At 45.0% G+C, this 17413-nt stretch overlaps 1 protein-coding gene across 19 annotated transcripts in view; it reads right to left on the reverse strand.

The window, feature by feature from the left end:
- The window catches only part of TMEM241 (transmembrane protein 241), a 181773-nt gene that overhangs the window by 109797 nt on the left and 54563 nt on the right, over positions 1-17413 (reverse strand). For 16 of the 19 annotated variants that reach the window (XR_010151862.1, XR_010151861.1, XR_010151868.1 and 13 more), the window contains 5 exons: positions 11656-11681; positions 7713-7764; positions 5737-5785; positions 4526-4571; positions 3028-3063 (listed from right to left, as the gene is read on the reverse strand). Coding sequence is in view for 7 of the 19 variants with exons in the window: in XM_063795563.1 (XP_063651633.1) it covers positions 3028-3063; positions 4526-4571; positions 5737-5785; positions 7713-7764; positions 11656-11681 (209 nt within the window). In the remaining 12 variants the exon portion in view is untranslated. The remainder of the gene's footprint in view (positions 1-3027; positions 3064-4525; positions 4572-5736; positions 5786-7712; positions 7765-11655; positions 11682-17413) is intronic. The other 3 variants (XM_016933441.4, XM_063795565.1, XM_063795566.1) reach the window with 1 other exon arrangement.

Consider the following 17413-nt stretch of genomic DNA (forward strand, 5'->3'; position numbering starts at 1 on the left):
CCGGCACCAAAAACCCCGGCTGTTCCCACACATTTTACTTGGAAATAGTTAAATATGCCTAAAAGCAAATTATCTGCACTGACTCACTCTGCCTAAATCCAGCTCCTCAGAGAGAGTAAGAATGTCTTGAAATGTCTCATGTTTTGGCAAGAAGATTGCCTCTTGGGACAGGCTTGGGACAGAGTATGAATCCATGTCTCAACCTGAGGGTCTACTGTGTCTCTTTTCTCAATCCTGGCTGACCCTAGTTATGATCATACTCACCTAATCTACCAAGAGTATTTATAAGCTAAACAAAGCAAACACCAAATTAAAATAGCTTGCAATGTAAAAGCTAGCTGTTGTGTGTGAGCTACGTATATTTTTGCCACAAAATCAACTGTGTAGAAGATAGTTACATTTCCAAGAGGCTAGCCCACAATTGATCCAGCCCATCCACCATGTGGCTGAAAACTAACTTTACTGATTTTCAATAGATGCCACAGAGGGGAAAGGATGAAAAGAGAATGAAAAGGAGTGTTCCTCTGATGTGAGCCCTGTTCATCCTTGGCAACCTCCCATCACCCTCTCTGAAAACCCCTCCCGTCCCGCAGTGCCCCTCTACAGTGCCTTCATGCTGCTGAACCCCACTTGGGGGGCCCAATCCCCCACCCTCTGCAACCTCTTCTATCAAAACTCATGCCATCCGGGCAGCCAATCAAATTGGAGAATTAGGAATAAAACATGTTATCTAAGTATGGCAGGGAATTTTTTAAAGCGCTGGATGGCCTACTCTGGTTCTAAACCCTGGCTGCATATCAGAATAGCCCAGTGTCCTGGCTTAAATTGGAATATCTGAGGTGCAGGCAATCAGTTGTTTTATTTTGTTATGGCCCCTCAGTGGCTCTAAAGTACACCAGGATTGGGAACCACCACAAGGAATCCCTAGTTGGTGGTGACATCCTAGGCAGTGTGGAGGAAGACGGCTGTGAGCAAAAAAACCACTGGGAGCCTGCCTGCTCCAGGAGCTGTCTCCCGGAGCCATTTCTGTGTTTCTCATGTTCTTCCTTTGCTCTTCCTCTAAAGCTAAGGTTCTCTGATGGCCCCAGGGCAGCAGCAGTGTGGACAGAGGCTAGACAGGAGGTTTGGGAGAAAGCCAATGGGAAGAGCCACACATCCAGTCATTGAGAAGTTGTAGGTTTATAAGACAGGGCTGCATGTAGCTATAAACAAGACTGAAGACTTCACAATGATTAGCCCTTTGCATAGGTCAAGTCTTTGCTTCCATCTCGCCTTTCTTTGGAAAACATATACCCTGTATATACTGCATTATTTGACCTCCCTGAATCCCTTTTTGATTATAACTTCAGGAGGAGAAGTGACCACTCTTATGGCAGGATATGAGGGGTCTCTTGCCATCCCAAAACATCTCCCAGAGCCTGTCATGTACCCCAAATCCCATCATCAGAATCGCCCCAAAGGGTAACCTCAAATAAAATATTAGGGGATAAATATAAGAAATAATTAAGTGAAGAGTTGGTCCTTTAATCCTTGTTTGAATTTTGCAAATACAGTATTAAGCCACTCCTAACTCCTACCAAAGCAGGCCATTCAGCACTTGAAAAAAAATTCCCTCCGATACTTAGATAGCAAGTTTTATTCCTAACCTCTAACGCAATCAGCCACCTGGATGGCATGAGTTTTGACAGAAGAGGCTGCAGAGGGTGGGGGACTGGGGCCCCCACAGTGGGCTTTAGCAGCATGAAGGTACTGCAGAGGGGTGCTGGGGGATGGGAGGGGTTTCCAGAGAGGGCGATGGGAGGGTGCCAAAGATGAATGGGGCTCACACCAAAGGAACACTCTCTCTTCATTCTCTTTTCACCTTTTCCCCTCTGTGGCATCCTACACTGTGACCTCCTTGGGGGCAAGAACCATATTTTATTCATCCTTGGATCCCTAGCAGTGCCAGACATCATGTGGCAGGTACTCAATATGTTTTCTGAACTGCAATTAATCACCTCTAGGTGTACTGTGGTGGGACTATGTTTGAAGAAAAATGTAACTTGAAGCCCTGTGTACTTTTTTTTTTTTTTTTTTTTGAGAAAAGATCTCCCCCTGTTGCCCAGGCTGGAGTGCAGTGATTCAGTCATAACTCACTGTAACCTTGAGCTCTGGGGCTCAAGTGATCCTCCTGCCTCAGCCTCCCAATACAGAAACCCCTTATAGTTATAAGATTATAAATTACATGTAAATTATAATGAAGAAATTCTACTAATATAAAAAGGGTGTATCATGCTGTTCTAGTAAGCAGGCTCATTCTCTGCTTGGCTTGGGACAAGGATACAAACAGAAGTCCACACACCATATTTAAAAGTTATAAATCAAGCCTCAGACTTCATCCTACCTTAACAAATACACCTTCAGAATAACCTGAAAGTCTAGTTTAAAATGTAGAATTCTTGGGCTCCCTGGTGCTGCATGTCAGAATGTAGCAGCCCAGGGCAGCCTCTGACTCCCGGTTGCCAATGCTCCCCTTTTCTTTCCACCCCAGGCTTCATCCTGCAGCCCAAGGGCCTCACACATGTGTGTGGACACCTGAGCCTGCAAGGTCCTCTCCACCTACACTCCTGCCCATTGACAGCCTCTCTTTGGACACCCCTTGGGCCTGGGAATGAGTTGGGAAGATGGACCCAAGGAGCCCTGGAATCGAGCTCAGGGACATGGGTGGGGGATTCAAGGACACAATCTAGAAGTGAGGGTGTGGCCTCTGGGATGAGAGAAACGTCCCTTAGCCTCACAGATGCCACGTCCCAGAGGAGGGATGTGGCCCTCTGAAGTTTAGGGCCTGAGAGAGGCCCCTCTTGCCTGGTCTAAGGGCAAGACTGCTATTTGGTCTCCTCAACTCTGTCATCTCACAAATTCTGTAACTTATCTTCCTGGCAGGCACATTGGCTCAGAACTCTTCAATCAAAATATTATTGGAAAATAAAAATCCATTAGCCCTAAAAGGATATGAATTGTTCTTTAAAAATGTAAATTATATTTTACCTGAATATATAGTTTAAGTATTGCTGGTCAATGTCACTAAGGAATGAGAGAGGAAAAAAAGATAAATGAAGTAGCAGAACTATTTTAAATACATAAAATAATCATTATCTTCTACTAATAAATTCTATTTTAGTTACTACTTTTATAAATTATCCATAAATAGAGGGAAAAGTATTTAATATTCAAAACCAGTTACTAGTTCATTTTAAATCACACACATTTTCACCTGTGGGCAGCTGTTTCCCACCATGTACCTTTGTCACTTTCAAAGGAGTGTCAACTATCTCAGGCCACTGGACTGGCTTTTGGGGCTACCATATTTAACAAATAAAAATACAGGGCAATCAAACACATTTGAATTTCTGATAAAGAGTAATGTTTTAGTGTAAGTACTGTATGTTCCGAATATTACAAAAATTATTCGAGGCTTATCTGAAATTCAAATGCAACCAGGCATCCTGTATTTTACCTGGCAACTCTACTGGCTTCTTGCTACAAAAACACTTTATTAAAAGAACAAAAGGTGCTCCAGGGAGTGGAAGCCCCACATTCTCAGAGTGGATGACCTTCTCTCAGGAGTCATTCCCTTCAGACCTTTTCTCTTTAGGCCTTCAGCAGGCCCCAAAACCCAGAGGCCAGCTGGCCAGTCTAGGGGCACTGGCCTCAGCACTCCAGGCCTGAAGTCTTGTCTTTTCTCATTTACATTCACCAAAGCTGCTCCATTGACTGGCTGCAACAAAGGCCTCATTTTGCCCAAGAATGAGCTAGTAAGTGGAGACTTCTGGGTCTAAAGTAAGTCAAATTAGGACGGGGCTGGGGAAACAAGAAAAAGTACTGTCCCTCTGTGCTTGATGCAGCCGATTGGCACCCAAAGCAGCTGGCCACATACATTTCATTCACATGTCATCTGAGAGGTAACATGTGAATCCCCTGAAGGAAGGGGATTGAGACTTCCATGCCTCTTCACACATGGCTAAAGGCAGACATGTTCCAGGTGTTGGTGGACACAGCCTGGAGTGGCCCAAACAGCAAGAAGAGGGCTGGCTTCAAGGACTAAGTCCCCTGCCCTCAACACAACCCAGGCCTGCAGAGTCTCTGGCTGAATGGAAGAATCTCATGATACCACAAGTCTCAGCCCTTTCCTTTAACCCAACCACAGCTCACCAAACATTAAGAGTTTATCTTGGCCGGGTGTGGTGGCTCACGCCTGTAATCCCAGCACTTTGGGAGGCCAAGGCGGGTGGATCACCTGAGGTCGGTAGTTCGAGACCAGCCTAACATGGACAAAGCCCTCTCTACTAAAAATACAAAATTAGCCAAGCATGGTGGCGCATGCCTGTAATCCCAGCTACTCGGGAGGCTGAGGCAGGCGAATTGCTTGAACCCGGGGGGTGGAGGGTGCGGTGAGCTGAGACCGCGCCATTGCACTCCAGATCATGCCATTGCACTCCAACAAGAGCTAAACTCCATCTCAAGGAAGAAAAAAAAAAGAGTTTACCTTAATGCACTGGGTTTCTGGGACTTCTGTAGAATTTTATAAGACCCTGAAAATGAAATAAAACATATCACTGGTCATGGTATTCTGCTCAAGGAGCTGCTGGCCTGTCCGGGGACACACAAAATCCACATGGATAAAGGCTCCCAAAAGCACGACTGCTGGTCCTTTTCCCTACGAGTGTCACACCCAGCTGACAGGAGAAGACCATCAACATTTGGAAGGCTTCAAGGATACAAATTCAATAATCCTCTATGATAACGCAGTCAGTCCTTCCATTGGTCCCCAGAGAGCTGGGCATGGAAAGCATCATGATTATGAAGGACACAATTAACAGGAAGGTTTTACTTCCTTGACATCATGCACATGAAAAGAGAAACACCCCTGGATTTCTGAACATTTCTGAGCTGTGTTAACAGTCAGGGCACCGTTTTTCCCTCAGGACTACAGACAAGCAACACTGAATATGTGATTTGTAATAAAATCAGATGGTCCCTTTATTTGAACAACTTAAACTTTTTTGGTAAATTACTGAAAGAAAATGTTTTTGACATGAACTTCTGGATATCTTCCCACCATTTCTAGAGAAGACCAATCAGCATTCCAAAAGTTGACTTGAGCAAGTGAAACCCCAAGCCACAGTGAGTTAGTTCATATTTGTCACGAAAAAGAGGAAAGTATACTGGAAATGGAAACATTTGAGGAAAAACTTCAAAATAGAAAACCAATCCAGAAAATGCCCATTTAATTTTAACCTTCACACCTTGGATTTAATTTTCCAAGGTCACCAAAAAGTGGGTATACGATAAACCTCAATTATTCAAGTAAGCTTCCCTCCCTCCTTCCCACCCTCCCTCTCTCCTTCCCTCTCTCCCTCTCTCTCTCTTTCTTTTTTTTTTTTTTTTTTGACAGGGTTTCCCTCTTTTGCCCAGGCTGGAGTGCGGTGGTGGGATCATGACTCCTGCAGCCTCGACCTCCCTGGACTCAGGTGATCCTCCCACCTCAGCCTCCTGAGCAGCTGGGACAACAGGCATGTGCCACCATGCCTGGCTAATTTTTGTATTTTTTGTAGAGATGGGGTTTCTCAAGGTTGCCCAGGCTGGTCTTCCATTCCTGGGCCCAAGGGATCCGCTTGCCTTGGCCTCCCAAAGTGCTGGGATTCCAGGTATGAGCCACCGTGCCCAGCCTTACATAAGAATTCTTTTAAAACTTACCTACACAGAGTAAGTGAATTATAGCCCAAAAATATCCATCTGGATCAAACTGAAACACAAAATTAAAAAAAGAAAAAATGGCTATAAGTGCAAGGCAAACGGAATCTAGTGTGGCCATCAGAAAACCTGTCATCAATGCTCAGTGCCAAGCAAGGGTCCCAAAACAGGACTCCTGGGGCCTTACATCAATTCCTCGGTTCCCTCTCATTCCTCACCCAGTTGCCTACAACATCTTCCTAACAGGACTCTGCCTCCAACACCCCATGCCCCGCACTGCCATCACAAAGTTCAAATCCAAACTCATGACACCCCAAGACCTCTGTGACAAGCCCCCATCAACCCCTCTGGTTGTATGTACCCCCTACTGTCCCTGAATAAGGATAACTTGCATTTTCCCAAGCATGACTGCTTCCCCCTACAGCTCAACCGAGGGGACCCTCTACTTCTTCCCTTATTATTCTCCACAGGACTTAGTATCATAGGACACATCCTATTTATTTCTTCCTTATTTGTTTATGTGTCTCTATCTCTCCCTGCCCTCCCCTCTCCTAGATTGTACATTCCAGGAGGGTGGGCATTAGAACAGGGGTAAACACATAGCAGGTGCTCAATGACACTGGATCACAGGATACTCATGACACTCCAGGACTGCCCTCGCCTGCTTTCTTCTGGCTAACTCCTCCTCATTCTTCCAGATTTAGGTCCTGTAAGCAGAGTCTGGCTCTAGCATCAGAGAGATCTGGGATAAATTCTAAAATCCCCACTTATTTGTTAGCTGGTGAACTTTTGGGCCTCCTTATTCTATGCTATGAAATGGAGATAATAAAGCTCCCACCCTCACAGAAATGTTGTGAGATTTTAAATAACATAAGGCACAGAGAGCATTGGCACAGAGGCTGGCACACAGCAGACTCCCTGTAATTATGGCTACTCCTACTTCCTGAGGCCCCACGTCTTCTTAGGTGCTTCAGAGCCCCCTGTATCTCGAGGACAGAGCCCTGGCCTCCCTGTGTGATAACGATCTGTTTACTTGACTGTTTCCCTCCCCTTTGCTCCAAATAGGCTTGACTTCTGCCTGAGCAAAGATTAATTTTCCTCTTTGTGTCCCCAGAGCCTGGCTCAGTGCCTGACACGTGGTGGGGACCTAATAATGCTGGGGGAGAAAAGGAGGGAGAAAAAAAGAAAGAAAGGAAACCCAGAAATGAGATGACTACTGGGGGGTGGGGGTGGGTCCTCAGCACCTCATAAAGAAAACTCAACTTTAGCACAGGATAATAAAATAAAAATCATTTTGCAGGCCAGGCACAGTGGCTCACGCCTGTAATACCAGCACCTTGGGAGGCCGAGGCGGGCAAATCACTTGAGGTCGGGAGTTTGAGACCAGCCTGGCCAAGATGGAGAAACCTCATCTGTACTAAAAATACAAAAAATTAGCTGGGCATGGTCGTGGGCGCTTGTAATCCCAGCTACTCGGGAGGCTGAGGCAGGAGAATTGCTTGAACCCGGGAGGTGGAGGTTGCAGTGAGCTGAGATCGTGCCACTCCACTCCAGCCTGGGAAACAGGGTGAGACTCTGTCTCAAAACAAAACAAAAACAAAAACAAAAAATCACTTTGCAGGAGATGAGGCCCTTGGGAGGAGAGAAAATCAACTTTGCCTCCATGGCTGAGGCTGGGGCAATTTGGGCGTTGGCTTGCAGGTTCACCAGGCATGTACAGAGGACAGATGGCAGCCACCACAGTGCCCAGGGACCACAGCTCTGCAGGCCACGATGCCTGCAGCCTTGGGGAGAAGGCAAAGGCCTGGGGAAATGGTGTTGCCCAGGCCCAGAGCTACCCAGCCTGCAAGCTTTGGAATGCTTCTGCATAGGCCAAGTTATCCTGCTTCTAAAAGGAAGGACTAGGAAATTCTGGTCATACACCCAGGCTTCAGAGAATAAAAGACACTTTGAAGGCAAATGAGTTCACCTGGACTTACCTGGGAGTCATTTAAGGGAAGGCATCCTGCTGCGGCCAGGAGGAAGAGGGCACTGTGGAGAGGGAGATAAAACACTGCAGCCTCACCTTTCAACATCAAAGGTTTCCCTAAGAGCGTGGAGGTGAAAATGCATCCTTTGGAGTTGGATGAGGCAAAGATCCTGCGAGACCAACTTGGTTCCTCTGTCCTTCCTCTGTGAACCTGACTACCTGTGTAGTTTTCAATTATGTGCTCTACTCATAAGCAGACATTTCCTTCTCTGGACCTCAGCTAGCCGTTTCCCAGAGTCAGGCATGTATAGGACATCTGCAAAACCACAGCTGGCTCACTTGAGGAAAATAGTGTGCCTGTGAAACATCTAATAAAACAAGTGTTTTTTCAACTGCAGATCCCCAAAAATATACAAGTGAAAAACTGGGGAATTAGACCACAAATATGCCTGTTTCAAAAATGAAAACACTACGGAAATTGCATTAAAATCCTTTGTGCAACCCCACAACTGAATGATCAAACTTAACACCACCAATAATGAGGCAGATCCACATTGTGTGCCTCTTGATATAAAGCTCGGAAGGACACAACATCACTTGGGTGGTATTCCTGCCAAACATGCAGAGCGTGGATTGAACCACGAGGAAACACTGAGACAAACCCAAATTTAGGACAGTTCACAAAACAACAGGCCTCCCCTATTCAAAAATGTGGAGGCAATGAAAGACAATAAAAAGCTGAGGAACTGTTCTAGATTAAAGGGTACAAAAGAGATATGACATCTTTTTTTTTTTTTTTTGAGATGGAGTTTCACTCTTGTTGCCCAGGCTGGAGTGCAATGGCACGATCTCGGCTCACCGTAACCTCCGCCTCCCGGGTTCAAGCGATTCTCCTGCCTCAGCCTCCCGAGTAACTGTGATTACAGGCATGCACCACCTCACCAGGCTAATTTTGCATTTTTAGTAGAAGCGGGGTTTCTCCATGTTGGTCAGGCTGGTCTCGAACTCCCGACCTCAGGTGATCCGCCTGCCTCAGCCTCCCAAAGTGCTGGGATTACAGGCCTGAGCTGATACACCTGGCTTAGACATGACATCTTTAGGGGAAAAAAATGTTATAAAAGATAGTATTGTGCCAGGTATGGTGGCTCATACCTGTAATCCCAGCACTTCAGGAGGCCAAGGCGGGCAGACCACTTGAGTTCAGGAGTTTGAGCCCAGCCTGGCCAATATGGTAAAACCCCTTTTCTACTAAAAGCACAGAAATTAGCCAGGCGTGGTGGCACATGCCTATAGTCCCAGCTACTCAGGAGGCTGAGGCAGGAGAATCACTTGAACCCGGGAGGCAGAGGTTTCAGTGAGCCAAGATGGCACCACTGCACTCCAGCCTGGGCAACAAAACGAGACTCCATCTCAAAAAAAAATAAAAATAAAAATAAAAATAAATAAATTAATTAATTAATAATAATAATAATATTGTGGCCAGATAATAAGTGGCAACATTTGAACATGGACTCAATATTAAATAACAGTATCATATCAGATGTTATTTTCTAAATTCAATGATTGCACTTTGGTTATCTAAGGGATGGTTGTTTTTAGGAGACACAGTATTTAGTATTTAGAAGTGGAGTCATGACCTCTACAACTTATTCTCAAATGATTCAGAAAAAATAAGAGCAAGAATAATATCTACATTATCATATATTTATGTGATATTTATGTATGTTTATGCATGTGTATACATATATACATTGAGATAGCAAGAAAGAAAATGCAAAAAATGTTACCAATGGGTGAATCTAGGTGAAGAATACATGAGAGCTCACTGTAATATTCTTGCAACTTTTCTGTAGGTTTAAACTTTTCCCCCCGTAAAATGTTTTATTTGAAAAATCTCTTATACATACTAAAATATTTACAGATGAAATGCTAGGGTGCCTGGAATAAATACTGAGCAAGGCAGTGGGTGGGGCCAGAAGCTGAAAATGGCTGAAGCTGGGAACTGGGTACACAGGACTTCATTCATTACATTATTCTGTTTACTTTGATATGTCTTTAGAAATTTTCACCGTAAAGCAATTTTTAAAAATTCTTGCTCAAAAAAGTAACACTGCCAAACACAGATATTTTCAGGAAGCTATCCTCACTCATTAGAAAGTCAATTTGGAGCTGGTTCAGTAATCCCTGGTTTACGGCCTATTCCTTCTGAGTTTCATATGCCAAAAGCTCTTGCCTCTAGCTTTCCCCACTCTCTCCTCCTAAAAGAAGGCGCCAGAAAGCATAAAACCCAAATTATCACTTAGTCTCTCTCCTCTTTCCATTTTATAGAGGCAACATATATATAGTGCCCCTTAACTACTGACAATTCCATCAGGCAGCAAACAGCAAAGGATCAAAGGCGTGAACAAAAGCACCGAATACAATGTTTTCACTTTCAGGGAACTTTGCCATATGCCATCTCCCACCAACACAGATTCTGTATTCTACATAGAGACTACATGTTTTTATATGTACACATAAACATATATATGTAACACACAACAACTTGGCATGTGTAATCTTAGTACACTGAAAACAGTGGTGCTGATCAATTCTGATGGTCCTCACTGCTGTAACCATGTGTAGATGTCACTGTACCCAATGGACCAGCACTGACCGGCTGGGCCAGAGGCAGGAGGACTGGCAGAGGGGCCCTTGGAGCTGAGGCCCCAGAGCCTTGGGAAGGTCAGGACAACATGGAGCAGCCTGAGGCTCAGGACACTTCTCTACCTCAGCCTGCCCTACTCCTATAGCCTTGCTGACTTTCAAGGCACCCCAACACACAAATGACCTAGAGAAGAATCCAAGGCAAACAGTGGGGTGAGTGGAGAAGAGACTGTCAGGGGAGCTTCTTGGGGCTGCCCAGGAACAGGCAGGTTTTGTGGTGGGAGGAGAGGAGAATCCTGATATCCTGATGGGTTTGGTGTCTACCTACAGTGAAAGGCTTTATAGAATAGAGGATGCTTCCCCATCCATGGAGAATGAGCATCAGAGATCACCCCAAACAGACAACCTCTTGGAATTGTGGAAGATGGGGGATACCCAAGGGTGAGACACCTGCCTGCCTTCCCACCCCACCTGGCCTCGAGCAGTACCTGATTACATCAGGTATCATGAGCTTTACTGCCTCTCTTTGACACCTGCTAATCTCCTTTTAAACAGGAGGATAGTCTTGAAGTTTGGTTTTGTCTTGTTCTTTCAAGGTGCAACCTGTAATAAAGGAATAAAAGGAGGGTGGGGGATTGGATGAAAGCCCAGAAATATCTGCAGTAGAAATCCTAAATCCATCTATCAAAGCACCTCTGTTGGTTTTCTGTCTCCAGGACTGAGCTGCTTGGCCTGCAGAGGAAGCGGGAAGCAGTCAGATGCAAGGCACCCAGGTTAGAATTCAAATGCTGCAGGCACCGGGGTCTGCATGAGAGGACGGCCCAGTTTACGCTTTAGCTGAGGAAACTGAGGCAAAGAGGACGAGGAAAGCTGCCCACAATCACCCTGCTGTGGCCCAGGACTGCAGTTCAGATCCCAGGACTTACAGGCTGGTGCTTTTTCCACCACGGAAAATATTAAAGACTAAATAAACTACAAACATTACTTTTAAATTTTTAAGTCATTTCCATGTTTTTCATTTTCATTCTCCATCAGTATTACACAACTGTTAGTAAAGTTTTGGGCATCAATGACTGAAATCTAGCACAGGTTGGTTCTGGTGTTTTCTCTTTTGGAATAAAATATTTCAGAAAGAAAAGAAAAACACAAGAAATTTTAGACTAAGACACAAATTAGGGATATATGAATGTTTATAATAAATTCTTCTGCCACCTCTTAGAGTATGAATCTTGAACAGTTTATCATTCAAGTTAAAAATAGGTTAAATCTTATATTATGGCTTTTTGGGGGGAGGGCAGTAAACTTACCTACAGATCTTTGCAGGAGATGTTTTCTGCATAAAAGTAAAGAAACATACAATTAGACTTTTAAAACTTTTTAAATTCCTCTTAAAAGGAAACATTTTGATCAAGAGGCAAATAAATTATGAGTAGATTTATCAAGAGCTTAACAGCTTGCTGCACTTTAGTATTTATTGAGGCTTTTTCTGCTTGGGCCAAATGAAGGATGACTCAGAATTCCAGAGTTGAGTCACTTCAGCAAAGTACTTTCACCATTAGAATGATGTTTACTCGTGAAAGACAAAATGACGCTGGGGCTGTGTCTTCAAAAATCTTACATGCTAAGAAGAGGAGAGAGAAAGAAATAGATGTAACCTGTATTTTAAAAAGCAATTAAGCTCTTGTTCTATCTATCCATTTATCTATCTATCTAGTCTCACTCTGTTGCCCTGGCTGGAGTGCAATGACATAGTCACTGCAGCCTCAAACTCCTGGGCTCAAGCAATCCTCCCACCTCAGCCTCCTGAGTAGCTAGGACTACAGGCATGAGCCACCGTGTATGGCTACTCTTTCTTTCTTTCTTTTTTTTTTTTCATTTTTGTAGCAGCAGGATCTCACTGTGTTGCTCAGTGGTATTGAATTCCCGGCCTCAAGCGATTCTCCTGCCTCAGCCTCCTAAAGCACTGGGATTACAGGCGTGAGCCACTGCACCCAACCTCAACTTCTATTTTAGTTCTGTCTCTTTAAATATTCCATTCACTAATCCAGCTGACTCAGAGCAGTCCTATAAACTATCTGGTGTGATATGAAAATTAAAAAACAGAAAAAAGGAGAAGGGACATTTTACTCCATCCCGAGAGACAAGGGAAAAAAAGGCAGACTGGGGGAATATAAACTTGGCATTTAAATTACCTGTAATGAAGAAATTCTGATTTGGACTCACCCTTATAATTCCTTTTGATGAGTCAGTTTAATGAAATCAGACTTTTGTACTGAGAACTCATTTGTACATGTTAGCAGAGAGTAACATGTTAGCAGAGGGTAACAGATTTTTCTATATTTGATAGAGGAAATGAACAGGTACAATTAAACTTTTGATTAATTCTAAACATTTCAGAAGGATTATTCTGCTAGCTGGGAACAAACTACAATTTTTGATGCCAGTTCAGGCAGTGTGAAGTATGAACATATTGTTTAGACGTGAAGCGCTGACAAGAGAAACATGTGGCTTACTACAAAGGCTACCTTAAGTTTTCATGTGTGCCTAAATAATAAAGTTTCCCCTGTTTTAATGAACAGATTCTATTTTTGCAACTTTAGACTCTAATCTTGATCTTTGTCCAACCCTGTCTCTGCAGAGCACAGGACGCGAGGCCAACCGTGCTGTACTGCCACCTGCTGGGAAGTTAGCCCTCCAGAGCTGAAAGGAGGAGGGCAAAGGTGATCTGGCTCACACCTGCGTAACTGCCCCCGGTATGATAAATGTGTTACTCAAAAATTCTTTTTTTTTTTTTTTTTTTTGAGCCAGAGTCTTGCTCTGTTGCCCAGGATGGAGTGCGGTGGCGTGATCTTGGCTCACTGCAACCTCTGCCTCCTGGGTTCAAGTGATTCTCCTGTCTCAGCCTCCCAAGTAGCTGGGATTACAGGTGTGTGCCACCACGCCCAGCTAATTTTTGTATTTTTAGTAGAGATGGGGTTTCACCATGTTGGCCAGGCTGGTCTCGAACTCATGGCCTCAAGTGATCCGCCTGCCTTTGCCCCCCAAAGTGCTGGGATTACTGGCTTGAACCACCATGCCCAGCAGTTACTCAAAAATAGAGCTAAATGTAACCAAAACCTCAACAGCCTGGTGTAAGAGCAGAAATTGAGAGGAGGGACTAAAGGGATGCTCTTCCACTTCTGTGAATAGCATGTTCACCCAGTAACTTCCAGGGCTAACGTTTCAGGCCAAAAGAAAAGGCCCCTTCCATGGAGGGGAGTAAAAGAGCACACAGATCCTGGGATACAGAGAGTAAAAACAGGCAATATGTTCATTACTTAGCTCCATCTCCCAGGGCTCTGGATATGACTGAGTTCATGGCAGTCATTTTCCTTTCCAGGATACTCAGTCCAAAATAACCTAGCAACAAGTCCTACTGAGGTCTCAGGGTTCTAAATGGGTTATTATAACTCCTCAAAAGTCATGCTGCCAAAGGGCCAGGGGTGGTGGCTCATGCCTGTAATCCCAGCACTTTGGGAGGCCGAGGAGGGCAGATCACTTGAGGTCAGGTGTTCAAGACCAGCCTGGACAACATGGCGAAACCCCGTCTCTACTAAAAATATCAAAAATTAGCCAGGTGTGGTGGCGCACACCTGTAATCTCAGCTACTCGGGAGGCTGAGGCAGGAGAATCGCTTAGAACCGGGAGGCAGAGATTGCAGTGAACTGAGATCACGCCACCGCACTCTAGCCTGGGCGACAGGGTGAGGCGGTCTCAAAAACAAAACAAAAAAAAGAAGTCATGCTGCCAAAATTAACAATAAATAGCTGACATTCCTCTGGGTTAGCTAACTGAACTGTGAGGGCTACTCACACTGCCAGGTGCTGTTCTAAGGGCTCTGCATGTACTGAATCCTTTAATCATGGGGTAATTAACAGTCATTGGTTCTATGTTACAGAGGAGAGCACTTGAGGCACTGAGGAATGAGGGGAGCTGCCCATCACCCGCCTGCCAGTCCTGCGGTGTCACCCCTGCTGGCACCCTTAGCCACCACTTGATGCTCCCTCTGCCTGCCTGACAAGGAGAGCCCTTTCTCCTTATCAAACTGGAAAGTCCCTTCCCATCCTGCCTGACTCAGCTCAAATCTACCCACCAGGGAAGCTTTCCTTGCTCCTCCCATGCCGACTTACTGGAGCTCACCCGCTGGCCCACCCATACCCTGTGCCAGCCCGAGTGTACAGGCCAGTCCCTCCATCCAACTCTGCCTTAAGGCTAAGAAATGCGTCTCCTACATCTCTGCAGCTTTAGGCCTAGCAACATGTTTGACATTTCATAGGTACTTGATAAATGCTGAACAAATGAATAAACAAACAGGAGTATTCTAATATTAAACTATAATAAATAATTCTGCAAGGTAGTTAGATTAATTCCTCGAGCCACGTATTGCCTTACAGTCAAACTGTGTGTGTGTGTATGTGTGCGTGAGTGTGTGTGTGTGTGCATGAATACACAAAGGCCTTGTTGTGGATGGTGAAAATGAACTCTACAGCTCCAGATAGTTTATTTTCATAATCTGAGAATGAAGTCACAAGGAGGTCAACTTTTACTCTCCAAAAATGATTCTAGTAAAATCTACACATAGTAGACAAAATAGCCCTCATGGTAACATTTAACAGTCTGTGAGGTGGCGTGCAAGTGTGTTCCTTATGATAAGGGATGACTTCATCAAGGCTCCTAGCTGTATCATCAGAAATGTAAGTCTCATCAAGAACATACTACAGCAGCATCATAGAGCAGATTTTAACGCTAAATTGCTAAAAACCACCTACAATTCTACAAATAGGGAACAGCCAACTCGTGCTTCAACCAGTGTGGAATGATAGCCTTAATAGGGATTCCTGACAAACTGTTAAATGGAAAAACAGGATGTTTCTTACCGTTCGTGTAAATACATCTATATATGTGCATGGGAAAAAAGTCTGAAAGAATAGAGTGGTTTCCTCAGGGAAGTAGAAACAGTTGATTTTTGGGTTTTTAGAGTCAGGGTCTCACTGTTGCTCAGGCTGAGGTGCAGTGGCACAATCATGGCTCACTGCAGCCTCGAACTCCTGGCCTCAAGTGATCCTCCTGCCTTGGCCTCCCAAAGCTTTTTGATTACAGGCATGAGCAACTGTGCCCGGCCTCCGTCTGTATTTTCTACAACATCTTAAATCTTCTTAGATTTATAAAGGAAAGAAAGGTTTGTTTTAATAACAACAACAACAACAACAACAAAAAATTACCCACTCACTTTTTTTCTAGTTTGCCCTGACAAGAAATGATGTTTTGTGTTAGTGATGAAATGGAGTTGAAGATGCAAACACTTATGGTGTTCATTCAGTTATTTCCAAGGACAGGGCCTCTCAGCCAGACATCTGCCCTCGTCTCTAGAATGGAAGAGGTCCCCTGCTAGAGGGAAACATCCCTGAAGGACTTTCTAACCCTCAGTCCTACCGTCACCCTCATCTACAGGCTCTGACCTGCTCATCAGGAAGCAAAACCCCGTGGAGATGCCTTGATCTTATCCAGGTAAATCTTCATTTCTAAATTCATAAGAAAGTAAATCTTCATTTCTAAATTCATAAGAAAGTATCCCAGCCAGGTGCAGTGGCTCATGCCTGTAATCCCAGCACTTTGGGAGGCTGAGGTGGGCGGATCATGAGGTCAGGAGTTCAAGACCAGTCTGGCTAACATGGTGAAACCCCCATCTCTACTAAAAATACAAAAAATTAGCTGGGCATGGTGGCGGGCACCTGTAATCCCAGCTACTCGGGAGGCTGAGGCAGGAGAATCGCTTGAACCCGGGCAGCGTAGGTTACAGTGAGCCAAGATCACACCACTGCACTCCAGCCCAGGTGACAGTGTGAGACTCAGTCTCAAAAAAAAAAAAAAAAAAAAGAAAGGATCCCTTTGGAGAATATGAGTTTTTTTTTTTTTAATTTGGACAGGTCAGGTTCCCAGAGCTAAGCCACTCTCAGGGAAGTTCTGCTCCTGAACCTCAGTGACCATTTAGTGACTCTTTAGCTCAGTCCCAGTTCTGGAGGCTGAGCCCAGAGCTCTGAGGAGAACCACCACGTGGTTCCTGCCATTGGAAGACTCAGGGAAGCAGGCCTGAGACACGGGGAAAATCATGCTGTATCTCATTGATCCTAAGACACCAATAATTGTAAAACTTCCACTTATTTTATGTATTAGGGAGAAAGAAAAAAAAATTACACCATGACATATCATTGATTGTAAGAGCCTTCCTACTGTAGATATTCAATTAAAATGTGAAAGAAAAGAAGCACATGTTAGAACTGACGGACTATGGAAACTGCACGATGGTGTTGTAAGTAAAATGTCAGAGAAAGGCGTCCATCCAGGGAACCCTCCAACTGCACAGAGATCAGCCCAAGTGCCGAGAGGCCTCCACCTCCCAGCTTTGGCTGTGGGACTGCCAAATAGAAAATGACAACTGTCTAAGCCCAGGGCTGCTCACTCCAGGCCCTGCCTAAGGGCTCAGGGGATCGAGCTCTTTTTCCTCAGTCCCAGCCAGGCAGCCTGGAGAAGATGAGGACTGAACTAGGGTGGCAGCAGCTGTGAGGGTAGAGGAGGCACAGACTTGGTAATAGGCTGGATGTGGTGGGGAGGGGATACTGGGGAGTCCAAGGGGCCTCCAAGGTTTCTGACTTGGGTGATGATGACCAGGATTGGGGCTACCAAGTGAGAAGCAGGTCTGGAGAAACAGATCAGTTCCATTTCAGATGTCCGGGGAGAACCATAGGACAGCAAGCCCCAGGGCTCTGCAGGGGAGCTGAGCTCAGCAGGAGGTATGGGCTGGAGACGGAGATTTGGGGGTCCTCTGTGAGCAGCAGGTGGCTGGCACAATGGGTGTGGATGAGATTTTCCAGAAAGTGTGTGGCATGAGGACAGAGGCTCCTAAGAAACAGCCCAGGGAAACTCTGAAGAGGCAGACAAAGGAAAAGGAAGAGAAAGATGGATGAAGGAAAAGCCCAAGACACAGGAAGGGAACCAAGCAGGGAGGGGGCATGAAGGCCACAGGGG

Source organism: Pan troglodytes, chromosome 17, assembly GCF_028858775.2.
Source record: "Pan troglodytes isolate AG18354 chromosome 17, NHGRI_mPanTro3-v2.0_pri, whole genome shotgun sequence".
NCBI classification, from domain to species: domain Eukaryota; kingdom Metazoa; phylum Chordata; class Mammalia; order Primates; family Hominidae; genus Pan; species Pan troglodytes.